General features: G+C 38.8%; 1 protein-coding gene across 1 annotated transcript; it reads right to left on the bottom strand.

Moving 5' to 3' along the window:
• Positions 1 to 353: 353 nt before the first annotated feature.
• LOC114289295 (C2 calcium/lipid-binding plant phosphoribosyltransferase family protein) lies at positions 354 to 4,371 on the bottom strand. The gene has a single exon (XM_028232980.2). It carries the CDS (start codon positions 3,527 to 3,529, stop codon positions 476 to 478), a length of 3,054 nt encoding a protein of 1,017 aa, XP_028088781.2. The 5' UTR covers positions 3,530 to 4,371; the 3' UTR covers positions 354 to 475.
• Positions 4,372 to 21,285: the final 16,914 nt, after the last annotated feature.

The following is a 21,285-nucleotide window of genomic DNA, read 5'->3' as shown; positions in this document are numbered from 1 at the left end:
TTCAAAAACCAATATGACAATTTTTTTAAAAATCATATATTTTTATTCTAAAATAGTAAAATATTAAAATTATGTCATTTTTTTATAACAAATCATAATTTTAATTATTAATTGTCAATACAATAATTTTAATTTATCTATGATATATGATATAGTAAATAAATATTTAAAACAAAACTCTTAAGCTTATATATAAAATTTTATTTATAAAAGGTAAAATATAAAAAAATTAAATATAATTATTATATTTTTAATAAAAAATATATTATTTTATTCCGTTCATAATACAGGTGATACAGTAGCTCATATATATATATATATATATGCATAACAAGATTTCAACAATCAAGTCATAATAAGAATCAAAACTGCAAAACCTGATCATAGGCTCAGTTTTTTTGCATCAACAAAATACTCTATGAATTTCAACCATTATTATTAACTAATGCCATAATTTATTTTTGTAAAAATTAACCTACATAATCCGATCAGAGAGAGACGGCAACCTCCTAAAAAAGTTCAATGCGGGAGTTGGCATTCGATCTCTAAAAATGGGATGCCGAAGATAATAGAACCCAAATGCCATTGCCACCATCTTGGATGGTACTAGGTACAAAATCAATGCAACAATTAAGCACAGCACCACAAATATCCCCGTGGCATGTGGGTCCCGCCATGTCACCAACGATTGTGCACGCTCCCCTTGCGTCGCGAAATAACCTAATACTGTCTGGACACGTGCCCCAAGCATCCTCAACTTATCGTACCTCACCCGAACCACTTCATGCGGCCTATTACTCGGCATCCCATCAAACTCCTCATCGAGCTCATCGCGATCGATCGACTCAGCCAACGAGATCTTCGGATCAAAGTGGGGTAGTGGGTCCCTCGACTTGAATCGATAATTCCACACTCCGATCACGAACACGTAGAATGCCAATGTGGGGACAATCAGATCAGGGAACCACACTAACATCACTAGCAATGCGTGGACTAGCAACGTGGCAGTCGGGTTCTTCCATGCACGCGTGTCATTCACCCATTTGACCACGTCAGTCACCCCAGCCACCACGTTGATGATCCTGCACCAATTAGCACGCACTTTCCGCATGCTGAAAGCGTGCGAGTCCGCATCGAGCATACACGTCACCACTTCTCGTCGAAGTGGTGGCTCAGATCTTGCCAAGTGTGCGGCCGTGATCTTCACAGCTGTGGTCCTCAACATCTCTTGTTGTCCCTCGCCAAGTGGCTTGATATGGTGCATTAATGGAAACAATGGTTGTGAGTACACGTGTAAGAAATCAAGCGTCGCAGTTTCACGAACAAACCGTACAGCCAACTCCATCTCACCCAATTTCTTCAACCCAGTATGAGTCAACAAAATTAACGGATATGTAGTCTTGTACACCTTACCTTTTTGCAGAGTAGATATACGTATCCGTACCTTCCCAATACGAAAATCTGGACGCGTGGACTCTTTAGGACCGTCCATCTCGAATACTTCCCAACTATCAAACACCCCAACAGTCAACACCGTTGATGGATCATAGACCTTCCACGTGTACTGTTCGTTCCACTTAGGTTCCAAACTATCAGAGATCGTACGTGTACGTACCCATTTGTTCCCATACTTTGCCACAGCATAGGCGTCGGTGGATCCTTTACCGTTGATTGTCTTCATGGGTAGTAAGTTTTTGCATCCAACGATCCCTAGCTCGACTCTCCCCACCGGGGGTTTCCAAAGTTGCCTCGCGGTCGGACGATAGTCGCTGCATACGTGGGCCGCCTCGTCCATCACGTGATATCCACCGTCAAAGCAGACCCGTAGCTGGATTCTACCTTTGTATTTCTTCTTTTCTTCGTTTGGATCATCGAAACTAAACCACCTTGATGCGACCAGGCGATCATCAACACGACGCTCTATGGACATCAGTGGTATGGTAGCAACCCCCAGTCTCACCGATTCTTTTGGTTGCCGATTTTCTAGAAAAATTATTAGTTGGTGGTCTGTGAACGGCTCGGCGGCTACGAACATCAAATCCTCATTCCATGACGGAGATCCGTTACGTGTAATGGAGGGTTTGGTTTTCAGAACTTGAAAACCGAGTTGGGCTTTGATTTGGAGAGACAATTCTTTTGACGGAATTAACGGAAAGATATCTTGGGCTTCGAGCACCGTTAGTCTCAAATACCATAGCTTTGGCGATTGGTACACTTTTGACCGAGAACCGGGGTTACCGGCTGTGTCCGTCTTCCACGCATCATGAAATGATTCGTCTTCCTGCGTACCAACCCACGTGGCAAGCATCAGATCGCTCATGTGAGGTCCACCACCTTCAGATTCCAATCTGTACCACTGTGGGGCCAAAGGGCTATCTGGTGGGTCTCGCAAGGGGATCTCGGTCACATCAAAACATAGCCCACCTAAGAAGTTATGCCCTGCCACGTCGGATCCAAGGTCTGCTGAGCTGGACTTTAGTGGATCCCAAACCGAGACTTCCAAGTCGGAGGAGGACTCATCAGGTGCATCGCGGGCGAAGGCAAACGTCTGGTCCCACTCAAATAAAGGGGTTTTTCGAGCGGGTCTGGATAGTACTTGACAACCCGAGACTCTTATTCTCACAACCGGGTTCCCATTTGTAGGAAGTGAACGGGCTTTCACGACCCGAACAAAGAGGTAATGCATTTTGTTGACAAGATCAAACGAGGTCCGTTCGATCGAAATATCCGAAGCGAAGCTACTGACTGAAGCGACTGAAGATAGGCGAGGGATAGGCCTAGGACCGTTGAAACCAAGATTGTTAACATCGGACACTGATCTCGTTATTAAAATATCCGGCTGTATTGGCTGTTGCCGCAGTGCTGGTTCCACTGGATTCCCACCTCCTTGTTGTGGGGGTTCAGATTCCGGCGGCTTTTCCACTTCAGCCGCAGCATTTTCCGGTGGTGGAGGTGGAGGTGGCGGCGGCGGTGCTGGTGGCGGCTGTTCTTCACTGGGTTTCTCACCGCCATTCAACGGCGGCTCCACTGTCGGCGCCGGAGCTTCTTCAGCCGGTTTGGGTTCCTCCGCCGGTGGCTTCACTTCCTCCACGGCCGGCGGCGGCGGCGGAGGTGGTGGAATTTCCTCATCCGCATAATAAATCTTCAAACCCAAGTCACCCTTAATCCAATTAAACAAGTGTTTCTTCTCCAGAGTATAATAAATCAAAGCCTCCTCACCACTGCTGACGAATTGAATCGCACTGAGTCTGAGTCGACCCAGAAAGTTGTTCCGACTAGTCGGTCCGATCAACTTGTCATGGTAAACCTCGACCTCGAGTATGTCTTCGAACACGTTGGAGGTTTTTCCAGCATTGAAATCAAGCTTTTCGTTCCACGTCGGGTTGAGGGTTTTAACCGCCGTAAGGGTTCGACGCCTCTGCCCGTAGTAGTCGAGAACTACATAGGGACTCGACGTCCCGAGTCCGTCTTTGGGTTGGAGATCTCGAGCGTCGATCACTTCAACTATCAGTTTTCTAATTTTAGACATGGTGTGAAGATTGAGAAGAAGAAGTTGTGTGTGTAGTTTGGGTTTTGGGAATTTTAGGATGGATTATCACATTGTTTGTGATATGGGTTTGAGAGTTACAGTGTGTTCATACAGATATATATGTGTCTGTGTGTGTGTATACGCGGAGAGAGAAGTGGAGTTTTTGGCTGGATGATGGAAGGGTAAAGAAAGGAGGAGAGAGACAAGAAGAAGAAAAAGTGCTTGACTTCATGTGCAAGGGAGCTTTATTCTTTAGCTAAAACCGACTTATCTTTTGCTGCTTTGCTTTGATTGTTTAGAAATACTTTTTCGCAAGACTTGAAAGATTCTTCGGTGCTTTATTTATTTGTTTAGGATTGTTTTTTTGTTTTGGGAATTTTTGCCATACCTTGAGATTGGGTATGATGAGCTTTATCGGCTTTAAGTTAGTGGAATTGCTTCCCTGTTATGATGATGTGGCCTCTGATCATGGGATTAGTATCTCTGCAATGTAGATAAATGGCGACTATTATGAGCCCGGATCCTTTGATATAGATTTTTGCAATGCTCATGCTGTGCTTCATAATGACGTCGTTTTGAATTTTTTTTTTTTTTTTTCTTTCTTTTTTCTTCTTCTTTTACCTTTTTCTTGTCTCTCTAAGTTGAGAATTCTAACCCACCTTGTAAGCAAGAACAGAGAAACGTTTGAGAAGAACGATGGTGGCGAGGCGAAGTGAGATCGGCGGCGATTCTTAACTAAGAGAAATGCAATTCTTTATTTCCCCAATTTTCTAACCAAAGAGAAATGCATTTCTTTTCTCCTCAAATCACCAGGATTGTAAGAGCCATTTTCAGTTTTCAGAGTACATGGTCCCATAGTTGGAAACTCTGCTTATTTAGCATAAATTGATCAAAACATCATTGTGTTAAATTTTTAACAAGAAATTACAAAGAAACCATATCTAAAGGGCTGAAATAGCAACAATTAAAAACAAAATCAACACAATTTTGACACCTAAACAATTACCCACTATCAGAATTCTTTAATTCTTTTAACAAATCATGTGAAAACGCGCATATACATATGGGAATTGATGAGCTTAAAATCGAAATGCGAAACCAGAATCCAAATTCAAAAACCCAGATCGATCTCTGATTGTTTCATTTTGTGGGTTCTGTCTTGTGCTTTGTAGGATTGGAGATTTGCTGGTTTGCTGGTTTCCTAGTGCTTTGTTCTTCCCTCCGATCGTCTATGGAGGATTGGAGATTTAGGGATCTTGGAGTTGGAGTTGGAGTGAGATATGTGAGTGTGGGATAAGAATCGCCGCCAATCTCACTTCGCCTCGCCGCTGATCTCACTTCGCCTTGTCTCTCTGTTCTTATTCTTGCTCACAAGGTGGATTAGAGTTGTCAACTGAGATAGACAAGAAATAGGGCAAAAGAACAAAAAAAGAAAAAAGAAAGCCATTGCAGGAAACCATAGCATAGGATCCGGACTCGAGTATTCTATGTCTTAGTTTGATTTTTGTAATGTGAATGACTTCTGTCCAGTCTTTAATCGGATTGGACCGTGCCGTTAGGCCCGTGAAGGCCTATCACGGGTTTCGTTTTGATAATCTGAACCGTTCAATGTGTAGAACTCGTCGAGTACTATATGCCTATAAAAGATCATGTTGATCGGATATCGATAGCTATGTGATCAAAATAGATTTTTATCAACCGTTAATTTATTCACCGTCCATTTTTTTTTTATACAAAACTGATTTGATCACATAGCTATTGATATCCGACTAACGTGATTTTTTACAGGCACATAGTACTCGACGAGTTCTACACATTAACGGTTTAGATTATCAAAACGGGACCCGTGATGGGCCCCACGGGCCCAACAACACGGTCCAGTCCGATTAAGGACGGGACAGAAGCCATACCCTTTTGTAATTTTTTTTATTAGAGTTAATTATTTAAAAGTCTTATTTATAAATGTTATGGTAGTTCAGGTTCTATTTAAGATTTTTTGAACCAATAAGTCATATTTACTAAATCTGATAATATTATTAATTTTTTTCAATTTTTAAAATTAAGAATATTATCAATTTTGCATAGTAATGTTCCAGAGAATTGTTTTACTAATTGATGAAAAAAATAGAGCATGAAATTAAACGTTTTTGCCTCTCTACTTATTGGTTTGATTCAACTATTCAATAAAAGCGAGAACATTATCATTTTTTTTTTCAGTTTTAAAACTGAGAATATTATCAGTTTCTTAACTTTTGAATTTTTTTTGTTGTTGTGCACATCAATGTTCTATCATCATGCTACCTTATAGACACAATTTTTTTAGTTTTGTACAAAAAATAATTCAAATTTTCCAATTTTTTCAAAAAAAAAAAAAAAACATTAATTTTTTTTTTCTCAAATTTTTTTTAAAGTTTTTTCAATTTGAAAGTTGATATTTTAAAGTTTTGAAAATCAAAGTAAATATTAAATTATCATATTCCTTTATAGATAATCATAAATAATGAACAATCATTATTTGACCGTCAATTTTGACTATTAAAAATTTAATGGGACTTGAAGGTTCAAAAAATCTTAGTTAAAACTTAATGGAATATAAGTTCATAAATCAAGATTTGTGTGTAAATGCCATTTTTATCATGATATATTGTGGTGTTAGATATTATTTTAATTATGATTTAAATGGTTTTTAATTATACTTTTATTTGATATTTAGTTGTAACTTTTATATACATATTTTTAGATGCGTACCATAGCATTACCCATTTTATACATTGGTTATACAAAAAAAACTACACTCAAATTACTTTTCATAAATTTAAAATCATCTAAAAAATATCCACCACACAATCTATTTTCTAACAAATTCGTGATAAAAGAAATTATAAATTTATAAAAAATCTTCATTGCTTTTTGAAAATATAATTTCACTCGTTTAAAGTCATGGGTTTCTGATTTATTTCCTTTTATTAATGACATTTGTGATACTTTGATTCATAGTTTTATGTAACGGTATCAAGTATCGATGGTCACAATTTATTAAGATTTACTTTCTTGTGAATGTGGAAAACCTTTGTACTATTGTCTCAATTCATTTGTAGGTTTAAATCATGCGAAAATCTAAATATATATTATGAACATTATACTATGAACATTTGAGTAGGTGACAATCTAATTGAACAATAATACTATGAACATTATATGATGTGATCTGTGATATTTTTTAGATAAGCACATAGTTATTCAAGTCTAAAAATTATATTTATTTTTTAAATTCGATAATGTGACAATGCATTAAAATTTCTGAAGCAAATCTCTTTCTCTTATATCTTCTCTAATTATTTATTAATAATCTCATTTACACATCATTAAATCTAAAAAGTAAATTTGTATATAATTTTTCTTATTAAATATAATAAAACCTACATGATCAATGTAATTTAGCATGCAATAAATGTAAGTGTGTTACATAAAAATGTAAACAAAATGTGATAATAAAAATAATAATCCTAGCATTATTGCTAAACAATAAACACGAATTGAAATATTACTTGATTTTTATTTTTTATTTTTTATTTTTCATCAGCAAAAAGAAAGTAATGTATTGATGAAGATCAATGGATTAATAGCCACTTGATGCATGCAGGCCATGTCAGTATCTATGCTGGGTATAAAAGATGGTGAATCAATGAAACATGGGTATTTCGAAAAATATGTCATACTTGTACCGAATACTTATTGATGTATGCACATCGTATGGTACTTTTGCATACGTACTGGTACATAAAAAACGTACTAAAATTTTTTATTCTAAATTTTTGGTGTACCCAGACGTACTTAGTATACACTCAAGTCGTATCGTGCCTCAGTTGAAACAATATTTTTTTCTATTACAGAGATAAAACTCCTTTCCCTAAACTTTTTTATTTTTAATTTTTAATTTTATACTTAGCATGATTTAAAATTAAATTATAATTTATAAGTTATTTAATATATTGACATTTAATTTTGATTGATACTTTTATTTTTGACATTAAATATTAATTATAGGTTGAATCTTAACAAATTAAATTATTTAATTAATTTTTATATTATTTTAAATTAAAAATAAATATTTTTTTATAAACATATCAAACTATTTTCATATTTTATTTTTATTAAATTTTAACGTATCGACGTATCTGTATCATATCAATACTAATACTTACACTCATACCCGTGCTTCATTGGGTAAATCTATCCTGATTTGGAGTGCATCCCTATCTGCTTGACAAATATATGAGAGTGAGGTAGAGAGAGAGAGAAGAATGATTTAGGGAGTCGGAAGTGAATGGGTTAACTTTTGACAAAGATAGATATCTTTTTGTGTCACCGACCGTGATTTCGGCATCCAAACATGCTTTTTATTTTGTATTATTATTTGGACACTTGATGTGTGGAAATTGGGGATTGAGTTTTGACAAAAGCAATAAAACAATGACGAGCACCCCACGATTACTTTCTCGCAATTCTATGAATCATCATCATCATCATCATCTACTTGGACCTCTATCTTCAGCAATGTCCATAAGCAAGTGGGTCTTTACTACATATTACATTTACAGTGTTCTTTTGGAGGGATTGTTGGTCAAAATTCTTTTATAATTATCGTGTTTTTGTGATAAGGACAATTAGAATTTTATTACTTTCTAAACTCCAAAAATATAATTCATTTTCATTTGGGACAAAATTTCACATTGCATGATTTTTATAGACGATTTTGCACCTCATTATATATATGTGTTTTGAATCATATCTTTTATTAGATTTTACATGTTTGTTAAGAAAATTTTTATTTTGTTATTCTGTTTCATTCATGGTCGACTACTTGCCTTGTGCAAATATATTCGGTGGATTGTAGTCATTGTTTGTAATGCGATGAAATATCAAATTATAAATTTGAGTAGGTTGGAGCTTCCGATGATGTGTTTGTGTATTGCATTTGTTTTTTTGGAATCATTGAGAGTTTGATTGAGTTTGAAGAACTTCATTGAATCACTGTTTGAATTAGAGATAGAGTTTTGTTCGATCACTTCATTCGCTCAAAGTTAATGTTAGAGTCGGAGTTTTGTTCAATCATTATTTGATTAAATTTACTTTGATTTGCTTTGATAATATATGTTAAGTGTTTCATTTTGTTAATGCTCTGTTTAAAAGTGACAGCAAAATTTTACTTTATTTTACTATAATAATATGTAATTTGTCATTTATTTGTTGATACTCTGTTTTGAATTAATAGTAAAATTTTACTCTATAAAAGTTATTATTTCATTTTACTTTGTTAAATTTATGTTTTTGTAATTGTTTATTAATAATTATAGTGATTATAGTGTTTAGAGATGATGATGGTATTTTACCATTTAAAAAGTACAATCTTATAGTAAAATTTGTGAATAAGAGTAAAATTTTACTATTAACATTAATTTCGATGGTAAAATTTTTATTTTATTTATAAAAAAATATAGTTAATATAGATTTTATTTGATAAATCTTGACTAGAGAATTGCAATGACACCAATTTTATTAAAATGTGACATTTAAATAAAAAATTATATCATTTTAAAATTAAAAATATTAAATTACTAACTAAAGATATTTTGTTAATAGTAACACATGCTGGACTTTTGAAAAACAAAAATATTTTGTGCTTGTCCTCAAGGCAATAAAATTTTATTATGAGAAAATTTTGATCAAATATATATATTTTTACTTATTTTATTTATTTTTTGTGTTTTTTCATTTGGGCCAGAAGTTTAGTTTTCAAATTTTCGGGACAGTTATTTCAAGTTTTATTATTATTTTTTTTCTTGTTCATTTAGACATTTTTGCTTTTTAAAGAAGGGTTCTGTTTAAGTGTGCAACCCGCTCAAGGTTGCACACTATATGCAACCCAATTGTTAGCCGTTAGATTACAATAATTGATCAAGATCATTGAATTGTTTAATTGTGAAAAAGTTGAAACCGGGGCAACCGGTTAATGCTCGTATTTGCATGATTGCATCCCACTCACTCTCTGTATTTCCTCCCTATCTCTCTCTGTTCTCCTCTCCGTGTAAGGTTGGGTCAGTGTAACTGTTGATTTCCATTAACAGCGAGAAGCCCCTGCCGGGTTCGATCCATTGACGAAGCTCTGTAGGGAACAGTATAACGGGCGATTTCCAACAACAACGTAACTACAAGCCTGTGTTGGTTCCATTGCTGAAGTGAAGCCCTTCTCTCCAACTAGATATGAGGTATGGAGCTGTCTCCCTCTCTGTCTCTCTGGCCTCTTCACTTCAGCTATTTTCCGTCAACTAAACCCCCATCCTAACTTCAACCGCTCTACGTTTCGCTCAAACGGAAACCCCTCCATTGGCAACTAACCTTTCTCTTTCTCAAGCGAGTTTGTGTTTGCATAAACAACTAAACCGTGTGAAAATGTCATGTTTGTGTTTGTGTTAACATTTTTCGGTTATCAAGTAATTGTTTGTACTAATGTCATGTGCAGTATGGCCCGAGCAGAAGTTAAAAGGGAAGGTGATGATTATGACATTCCAAATGAAGCAAATGACATTCGTTTGATGAATGAAAGTCGGGTGGAACCTTATCATGGTTGCAAAGCTGGTCCGAGCAATGAAGAAGCAACCAACATGAACGTTGAAGATGGCGGAGCCGATGTGAAAAAAGAAATGGTTGATGATGCTCATGGCAATGACATGGTTGGTGATGTTGAACGTGCTATTCTGGAACAGAAATTTGATTTGGTCGAAGATGGAGAAGCTTTCTACAATGCGTATGCTAAAGCCAAGGGATTTAGTATACGAAAATCCAAATTTAACACAAATAAAGAGGGAAAGGTCGTTAGTAGGCTGTGGTTGTGTTCAAGGGAAGGTCAGAGATTACCAATATACTTGGACCGTGTTGCTGAGAAAAGTAGAGCTCCCAAGGCACTAACAAGAGTAGGTTGCAAAGCCCAATTTCACATACGGTACGATGCAGATACTGGTGAAGGGGGAAAGTATGTTGTGACTCACTTCGTCGCAGACCACAACCATGAATTAGCGGAACAACACTGTGTGATGTATCTGAGATCACATTGCAGTTTAAACAGCGCTGACAAAGCTCAAGCAATGGCTATGCGCAACGTCGGTGTGAAGACTAGCCAAATCATGGACTATATGGTAAATCAATCCGGGTCTTATGAGAATGTTGATTTCGTCCGTACGAATCTGCACAACCATATTCAAGCTGAACGAAGAGCAGAAGTTGAGGATGGTGATGCGCAGGGTGCGTTGGTTTACCTATGTGCAAAACTTGATGTTGATGCACGTTTTTTTTTACAAGTATGATGTGTGTAACGATAACAAGTTACAAAATCTGTTCTGGGCAGATTCGAAATCGCGGGCCGACTACGCAAAGTTTGGTGATGTGTTGATATTTGACTCAACTTACAGAACCAATGCATACAAGAAGCCTTTTGTCATGTTGGCTGGTGTGACTAGCCACTTTAAGACCACGATATTTGCATGCGTTTTGCTAGCTAATGAGACAATTGAGACATATACATGGGTTTTGGAAACATTTATGGAGGCGATGGGCAATAAAGCACCTGTGTCCGTACTGACAGATGGGGATAAGGCGATGCGAGAGGCAATCAGAAGAGTATTTCCAGACGCAAGACATCAATTATGTAATTGGCATCTTGGGAAAAATGCTGTTTCAAATGTTCACATAAGTGGCTTTGCACATGCTTTCAAGCAGTGCATGGACATGGAAATGGATGAGACAAAGTTTGAGCATGGCTGGACGACAATGGTCGAAATATTTGGACTTCAAACCGACAGTTGGGTGTTGGAGACATATGAGAAGCGTCATATGTGGGCTGAGGCATATATGCGTGGACATTTCTTTGCTGGGATGAAGAGCACCCAGCGCTCGGAGTGTATGAATGCTTATTTCAATCCCTTCATCCAACACAAATTGAAGCTATATGAATTTGTTAGGCACTATGATCGGGCTCATGCAAGGATAAGGTATAATGAGGCTGGAGATGATGCTGAAACAAATAACACTTTTTCGGTATTGATTACTCCATTGCGAGATATAGAGAGACATGGAGCTGAGCTATTCACCCGAAATATATTTATAATGTTCTGTGATGAAATCTTAGAAGAGGGGAAGTTGAATGTCAAGGACGTGTTCCCTTTGCCGGATGGTCAGAAATGCTACTATATTCATAAGTACAAAGTGAAGGACAGATCATGGATAGTAACACACAGACCAGTGGATGCTGCAATGAGATGTTCTTGCATGAAGTTTGAGTCGTTAGGGCTACCTTGCTGTCACATGATATGTGTTATGAAAGTCGAAAATTTAATGCAAATTCCCCCAACTTGTATGCTGCATAGATGGACAAGGGCTGCAAGCAAGGATGGCCAGCAATAGCCTCAACCCTCAATTAATAGCACTACAACACAGACGGCCCGGTATGGGATATTGAGTTCTTCCTACAACGAAATGTGTTTCTATGCCTCGCAATCAACGGAAGGTTTCAAAGAGGCTAGGGATGCATGTCTTCCGATGACGAGCCGGATGAAGGAGTTATATGAGAGGAATCTGAACGATGGAAATGGAGACAAATGGAAACATTCATTCCCTCAACAATTTGGAGTAGAAGATCCTGATGTTATGAAGACAAAAGGGAACCCGGGACGGGCCTCGTCCAACTGTCGAAGACCAAGAAAATGTGGGAATTGCAAAATGCATTGGGCACACAAAGCGAACGTGTCCTAAGGTTTGGTTTAGCCGAACAGGGGGTACTAACTCGGATGTAGATACACCCTACATAACTGAGCGTGAGTACAATGCGGAGTCATTGCCCGTTCGCTGCAAAACTGGGTTGGTGGATCCAAGTACACTGCACATTAAGCAGCGGCGACTATTTTTCGATGCTTCTCCTGATTCCAAGCAGCCTGCGGCCAATACGGTAATGTTAAAGCAGCAGTGTGCAAAAATGATTCGACTACAATTGATGAGGTGAATCAGGTAATTGTATAATTTGTATGATTTACTTATTCCCTTAATTTATTAGGTAGACAGTACTAGCTATTGAAAACACATGGAAATAATGTATGTAGTTTTCATTTTGCACGGATTGTTGTACGTAACGTGTAAATCATTGGTTACGTACAATGCCAGGAAATGGCACAACGTTACCTATGTACAAGGCCACGAGTTGTAAATTTCCCATATTGTTTAGAGTGGTGTTGTCATTTGTGTTTGCAGTGACTTGTCATTTTTAAAACTAATTGAAGGTGAGATATATATATGGGTTGTCTGTATTGTTTTGGGTGGGAAATTGGCTTATGTCTGTATTCCAAGATTCCTATTGCGGGTTGCTTGTTTGTGTTCCATATTTGGTTGGATCTAACTGAAGGGTTTTTTGCGGTGTGGTTTATCAACTAACGATGTGTTTGGCTTCGTATTGATTTGGTATGACTTGTTTTGGTAAATTAGTATTATATTTCGAGTAAAATAAGAATTTTGTCCATGTGGGTTTGCAAAATTACATACCAGCACATGCATTTTGTATATAATCCAAGTGGCAGTTAATTTTGGGTGTTACTTGGAGAAAGTAACCCAACGAACTCGTTACTTTATCTCCATGCTGATTGCTATATGAATTACGAGTTACGAACAGGAGTTGTGAAATTATTTCATGTTAACTATGAAAGTATGGGTTTATTGTTAGTCAAATTATGGTGGGCCTATATCGACAACAACGAAGCAGTAATTTAAAGTTGACAAGTTGAAGAAGAAAATCAAGCAATTATGGTATTGGTTCGAATGCTTGAAAAGGATGAAGACTTCTTTCGATGAATTGATGGTAACAAAGTAGAAAGTACAAAGTAAGTTGTTGTGTTGTTGTGCTGTTGTGTTGTTTGTAACAAAGTAGAAAGTAGAAGGGAAAAAACTACTAAGAAGTTGCAATGTAGAAAGTAAGTTGTGTTGTTGTTCATGTCCTCTCTCTCTGCAAACATTCTGCCCTTTATAACTATTATTTCCCACGACCCCATGATCTGCCGATTCTGCAACTGCTTCTGTGCAACTTCTGTAACTGCATGGTCATTTCCGTGTCTTCAAACCACATAAAACCTTCACTTGTACCTGTCGAAGTGCATATAATTGAAGTTGCCACCTGTGCCCAAGTCCTTTTAGCCTTTCCTCGACAGATACAGACTCCTAATTCGTTCATGTTTCCTTTTGGAGGCGGGCCACTAAATCCATGAGCACTTCCAGTAACTGCTCTAGTGTGTAAGTCAGGTGGCATGCAAGATTCAATGTTAGTTAAATGGAGCAGCTGTTGGGAGGATGTGGGAAAAATAGGTGCAAAGAGGAATTTTTAATCTCATATCCAATAATAATTTAGCTGAAAATATGAGTGAATTTTTTTTTTTAAAAAGTAATTTCTGTTTTTTTGATTACAAACCTGAGATGTATATTTTATTTTTGATGTAAATAAGTTGTGTATTTTCGTTACGTAAAATGTAGGACAACAATTGTGTTTAAGTCATTACAATACAGAAAAAGGTTATTTCAAACATAATTTCAAGTTTACCAACATTGAATATATTTTGATTAAATTACAGGGGAAATTAATATTTGGCAGAGTTTGATAATTCAAAGTCAGGGCAGTAACAGTGAGTGGCCAAGTGTTGTGGTTTAGTGGCCCAGTTTGCAAGGATTGTGGTTGTGTTTAGTGGACAATATCTGTCGATTTTTGTCTCATAATGATAAGGGACATGCCCCACAATGGTGAAAAGGAAGGTCGACAGGTAAGAGTCAATATTGGCAGAGTGGAGTTGAAAATTCGAAGTCAGGGGGCAGTTACAGTGGCAGTTATGGTGTAGACGTGTGGGATCATGCAATGATGGGCCACAAAAATAGTATACGGATATCGAAATGAACGATCTCCCTTCTAGGCTTTCCAAGTATACTAAACCTCCACTTCTATCTATCGATCTCCCTTTTCTTGTGTTTATTTCATGGCCACCAACTGTTTGAAACTTCTGTCGACAGAGCAAGGCTCCTGCTTTGTCTCATGCTTCCTCCTGAAAGTGTGCCCACTAACTCATAATGATGAGGGACATGCCCCCACAATGGTAAAAAGGAAGGTCGATGGGGAAGAGTCAATATTTGGCAGAGGGGACTTGAAGATTCGAAGTCGGGGGCAGTTACAGTGGTAATTATGGTGTAGACGTGTGGGATCATGCAATGATGGGCCACAAAAACAGTATACGAATATCGAAACCAACGATCTCCCTTCTAAGCTTTCCAAGTATACTAAACCTCCACTTCTATCTGTCGATCTCCCTTTTCTTGTGTTTATTTCATGGCCAGAAGCTGTTTTAAACTTCTGTCGATAGAGCAAGGCTCATGCTTTGTCTCATGCTTCCTCTTGAAAGTGTGCCCACTAACTCCATGACTGGTGCTAAAAACTTCCCCCATCACTTCTAGGTGACCCACATGTAGAGAGCCCACTTTGAAGTGGTGGACATTCCTTCAGACTTGGCCACGTGTCCTCAATTAAGTGGACCATCTGTCGATAGAGATTGGAAAAACTTGGTGCAAAGAATGGCCCCCTTGTTCAAGTTAAATATCATATGAATTAACCTTGCGGAAGTGATTGGGACCCCCTCCAATCACCACCTGCACCCCTCCCATTCCCCTCCACACACACGTGGGGGCTGGTGATTGGAGGAGAAAGAAAAAAAAAAGAAGAAATTTTTTTTAAAAAAAGCTGGTGAATCGGAGAGAGAGGGGTCATGGGGGTGCGCCCTTGTGGGGGTCCAAGTCATATGATATATAACTTCAACAAGGGGGCCATTGTTTGGGACCAATAGCAAATTTATTAGTACGGGCCCCATCATAAGCTATGAAAGACCCACCATTTCAACTTCAAACCACTTTATTTCCCTTTGATTCGAACTCCCTAGACTGTACTCCTTCTTCTCAAGCATTGCCGTTCAAAACTCGAGCACTACAAAACCCTAAGCCATGGCGCCGAAAAAATTTCAACCATCACCATCTGAGGAGAACAATGATGACCTACTCCGCTTCCCAGACCCTATCAGAGCACGTATCGGTCCTCTAAAATTTGGTGCAACCCTATTGCCCAGCACAAGCTTTGTTGCTAAGGTTACTCTAGGCCCTACCATCGCGTCTTACTTCCCAGACGAGCTAGCCCCATACTATCCCCTTGGTAATGGTGAGAACCTTTTTCTCAACCAACCTGGACTTAAGTGGACTAACTGGAATGTCAGCAAAAACCCACTCAAATTGTGGAGGTCACCAGACTCTGTTTGGCGAAGCTGGGCCAGGAGAATTGAAGGTCACGGCAGTGAAGTATGGAAGCACCAGGGCATTAGTGAAGCAATTAGCCTGTCAACTAAAAATTATGACATGGACAAAGGACTGATTGCTGCTGCTGCATGCTTTTGGTCGCAATCTTGTAACTCCCTACTCCTCAATTTTGGTATGATTTCCCTTACCATCTTAGATGTAGCTTACTTGACTGGTCTCCCAATCTTGGGCAATCCAATTCATGCTCTTCTTGAGCCTCCAAAAGTGAGCTTTACTTTAAACACTGATATGTGCTATACAGATTTTGCCCAAAAATACAAAGGCAAGCCTGGTTCCCCTGTCCACGACAAAGAAAGAACTGCTTTTTACTTACTTTGGCTTTGTGAGTTTCTTTTTTGTGTCCCTGGGTACAAGATCACGAAAGAGTACCTCCTCCTTGCCTTATGTATGCAAGATGGCCAACTTATGGCTTTAGCTCCTTATCTTCTTGCCACCTCTTACAAGGCCCTATTTTCCTTTGTCCACAAGAAGATTTCTGGCAACCGTGGTGGCTCTTTCTGGCTTTTCCAGGCCTGGTTGTATGCCTATTTCCCTGAGGCACAACCCCCACCAGCTAACACCGTGAAACCTATTTTCTACTCCTATGCTGAGCAACTGCTCACTTATAACAGCCAACCCATCATCACTTTCAGAAATCAGCTTACCATGTTTTACAACCTTCCTTCGAAGAGACCTTCTAACCTGTACATGCCATTTCAAAACTTTGAATTCTCCTCCAGCAGACTTCGCTTCCTCTTCGTAGACCCTTTTGATTTACACAATGAGCAAGTCCAAGAACAAAATAAGACTTGGAGACACATTCTCACCTCTAGACATGTGTTGGTTGGCTGGTCCATATCCTCCGCCAAGATGTCCAACTGCAGTTTTGAGACATATTGTCCCAATCAATGGGCCAGGCAATTAGGTCTTTCCCAAGATATCCCTTATCCTTATTTCCACCCAACCATCCATGAGGAGATTGGCTCCAGAATCTTCTTCAAAGATCCTACGCAAGCTAAATCCATTTTGACAGAGAACACCAAACTTTTCCAAGATTTTGGCCCTTTCTTCTTCAAACCTGCTGCGGACTGCTCGACTGCTTTTGACCATTGGTGGGAACTTATGTCTACCATTATTTTTTGCAAGCCACTTGAAACCTGCCTTCACGACACTTGTATTCATAATCAGGGCCCCATATCCTCGCCTTCCAAGCTTAAGGCTGCAGGTATTTTCCTTCATATACTTCATATCCCTAACTGTGTCATGCAAATTTTATTTTATTTTCTCTACAACACTAACTTGTTTAACCTTTGATAGCCAAAATTGGGCCTACTGCTGAACCATTGGTTAGGGACCAACATAAAGGCAAGGCTCCAATGGATGCAACTACTCAGACAAACACCCCCTCAGTTTCGAAATTAATGGCAGACTCTTTCGCAGCTGCGCAGACACAAGCACAGAGAGGAACTACCACTCGTACCCTTGCCGAGACAGAGGTCACGGCGAAGAAGAGAGAAGAGCCTTCCATTGCTCCTGCTCTAAGTACAGACCTAAGTGATTGGGATATCCCTCTCAGCCAAATGGTTGGCCAAACAACATCAAATCCTTCAAGGCAGCTTTACCAAGTATGTCTTCACTTTACATGTTTACATCATCTCAATTTCCATTCACGCCCGACTGATCACTTACTTTTGTGCAGAGAAAAAAAAGGAGATTACTCCTTACTGCTGCTGATGATGAGGATCCTTCCACTTCTCCTCAACACATTCATCAAATTCCCAGTCCCATTAACAATGTACCCAGAGAACCCACTGTACAACCAACTCCATCACCACCTGAAGCATCGCAACAAACTTCCTTACAACCAGCTTCACAGTCTTCGCCACAGCAATCTACACAATCTGCATCACAACATCCTTCCACTTCTCCTCAACACATTGTCCCTTCTGTCTTTGGCCCTCAACCATCACCATCCAACCCGTCCAATTCCCAAACTTCAAACAAAGAATCAGAGAGGATTGAATTTGACATTTCAATCAACAGCCAATCCTCTCCAACAGATGACAATACAAAATCCCCTGAACCAGAAGTTCACAACAACAAAGGTAAATAGAAATACAAATGTGACTGTTCGTTTGAAAAAAAAAAAAAAACTTCTCTTTAAGTAACTGCTATTGTTCTCTAATTACAGGGATGGACATAATACGCGACTCATCTCCACATCCAATGTCTGAGATAGAACTTGAAGGTCCTTATCACTTTCCCTTGTTAGCAGAACTAGAAAAGGAGCCTGAAGGTGCTGATGCTGCCATTTCATCAGTACCAGAAACAACCCCTCCTACTGCCACAACCGCAGCCGAACAAGGCCAACCATCTGCGCGCACGCTATCAGGACAGGTACTACCATTTCCAACCTCATCCTATTTACTCTTTATTACTTGCAAGCATATATTCTCACCAAACTATTTATGTTCGCAGGCCATTGGTCCATGTCAGGATATTTGGGCCAAACTTTCTATTCTTCAACAACATCTAGAGGAAATATCCCCATTGCCTCAAAGGCTGCATCTCTTTCATGCTGAAACTCAACAAACCTTAACCACCTTCATGAACCTCATTAACACCCCTGTTGAAGAAATCATTCTCCACAAACCTGATGAAACATGGCCTGTCTTACTGTTGTTCTAAACCTCCCCCCTAATCCTTTCAACCCCATTCAACTGAAGCAATTGGCCAAGAGCATCACGGAATGGCTAACCCTTTTAGAGATGGTTTGGACTTGCTCAAAGGATATTCAAACCAAAAAAGATTTCCTAAACAAAGCCCACACCATATCTACTTCACTGAAACTCAGCCAGCAAACCTCTGTAACCATTATTGAGCAACACTCAGCACTTGAACTTGAGGAAACCAAACTCATGGCAAAACTTGCCTCTGTCCTGCAAAGAAAGGCTCATCTGCAGCAGCAACATGACCAGCTTAATCAAGAAGCAAGGATGATGCTCTCCCAAATTACACATCGTTCTGCATCAATTTAGACAACTAAAGCTGAGTTGGACCAAGCCCAAGCCATGCTGGTAGATGCTCAATCAGAATGGGGTGTTCTAGTCATTCTGTTCCCCAAATCCTAGGCTACTTTATATATGTATTCTTTTGTATTGCACAGCTAGGAATGATTTGGAAAACTAGGAATGATTGCCTTTTAATGAGAAGATTATTGATGGTCTTGAATTGGCTGAGATGGTGAAAGTGAGGGTTGCACTTTAGTGTAAGCAAAGTTATAGAGGCCTACAGTATTCAGTGGAGGACATTGTCAATAATCTGGATAGGATCAAAGTCTGATTGAGGGGGTGGTGTGTGGTGTTTTTTGCAAATAGGGTGTAGGATTTTGGTCAATCTGTGCTATGCTGATGGAAGCAAAGGGAAGTGGGTGTATACCTCGTATTAGCAGGTTTTCTTGGTGGCTAATTTTGCTCTATTGTGCTTCAATTTTGCTATGCTTTGCCTTATTTTTGGGTTGTTGCTCTGCCTTAGTTTATGGGGTCAAGCATGCTCATTTCTGGTTGCTGCTCTACTGTGCTTCAACTCTACTCTGCTATATATGTACTCTGCTGCTGCTATATGGGATCAAGGAATAGGCTTAAGTCTGCTACTGCATATTGACCTTTTTGCAATTGTTGGAATGATGTTTTGGTGTGCTGTATTGAAAGTCTACTGCTGGATTGGGGAAAGTTATTGGAGGTCTGTTGCTGTAGTTATTTTTTAGTTTTGGAGGTTGAAGGATCAGGCTTAAGTCTCAATGGTGGCTGCTGCTGTGAGGTTTGGATCAGGTCTAATGGATCAGGCTCGTAGCTAGTGTCTGCTGTGATCTGTGTGAATTCAGACTGAAATGGGGTCATACTTGGTAGTGTGCTGCAGCAGTATGTCTTTAGGTGATTTCTTGGTTTGGTTATATCCATTCAGTGCAGAAGTGCGGGATTTGGGTTGTGTAGCTTGAGTTGTAGGGCTGCAGTGCATGTCATGGTTCTTCTCTGCTGCAGCTCTGGTGTTGGTGGGCTACCGTCTGGAGGTCAAATAACAGTTCACTGATCTGGAGCTGCTGTCAATGGTTCAAACTGCTGCTGTAAACTGCAGATTTGTGATGTTAACTGTAAATTTAAATCCAAACTACTGCTGTATGTCTTTTGGTGGATGCTGCTAAGTAGCATATTTGGTCTGCTGTTTCACCTCTGTGTGCTTGTTTCGGTTGTGTGGCTATTGGTATCTTGTTCATGGTCTGAAGTTGGCCATGGTGTTTGTGGCTGCATTGTGCTCTTCATCTGAAGCCTGGCTGTATGGTCTCAAGTTTGTTCATGTTGCTTTGGAGTTTCATTTGGTTGTCCTGTTATGCGTTTTTGTGAGGATGGGCTTCGAGTTACATTCTTATTGTTTTCCTTCTGGCTTTGTTTCTCTTCATTGGTCTTTCACCAACTAGGAGGTTGGAGCTTTTTTAGCTCTAAGCTCCTCTTTATTGATGTATCATTCACACCTTGTATGTGCTTTTTCATCAATAAAGTTTTTTCTTTTGTCGATAAAATAAAAAAATGAATGTCATTACTCTGTGTTTTAATGGTATGTTGTATGGTTTTTTTATTTTTTGTGCAATTTTTCTCCGTTTGTGCATTGTTATGAAGTAATCAACTCCCCTTCAAAGTTTCCCACATGGTTGGATAATTCTTCTTCACATATCTTCTGTTTATATATCTCCTATGTGGTTGGTTGCCCTTCCAAGGATTCGTTTATGTAAAGGATGTCATACTTTTCCACACCAGTATATCTGTTATGTACAGATGTTTAGTAGTTTTCATTTAGTATCAAACTCTGCATGTTTAGTTTGTAAAGTCAGTCAGCCAAATATTTCTGAAAATATGTCATCTACAATACACAACTACCGTAAAACACTTACTTACCGAACGATACACTGGAAATAACCAGGTAGTATGCAACATGACATTGATTGCAGTTTAAAATTTGTGGCACGTTTGCTGTTTAAAACTTGTACTTGCTTGTTCCTGTTCACACGTGGATCAACCACAACATGACATGTGTGAAAGTCAGCGTCAGAGTCCATCAGTTACATATATGAAAGGGTTTAGTTTAACTGCACGTGAGGGCCCACATGGTGCAGCAGTTAGAAGGATTGCAGAAACGGTCATTGGCAGACTACAATGGTTGACCTGAAGACAGGTGGACCCCTGTTGGTGCATTATAGTCACTGCTATTTGTTTGTTCCGTGGGATTTTTTTTGCTTTGTTTTTGACAAAATCATGGCATTCAAAAAAATCGAACAAACATAATTC

The sequence above is a fragment of the Camellia sinensis genome, chromosome 12 (genome assembly GCF_055761805.1).
Source record: "Camellia sinensis isolate YWXY chromosome 12, ASM5576180v1, whole genome shotgun sequence".
Taxonomy (NCBI): domain Eukaryota; kingdom Viridiplantae; phylum Streptophyta; class Magnoliopsida; order Ericales; family Theaceae; genus Camellia; species Camellia sinensis.
This window is presented reverse-complemented; position numbering and strand designations above follow the sequence as displayed.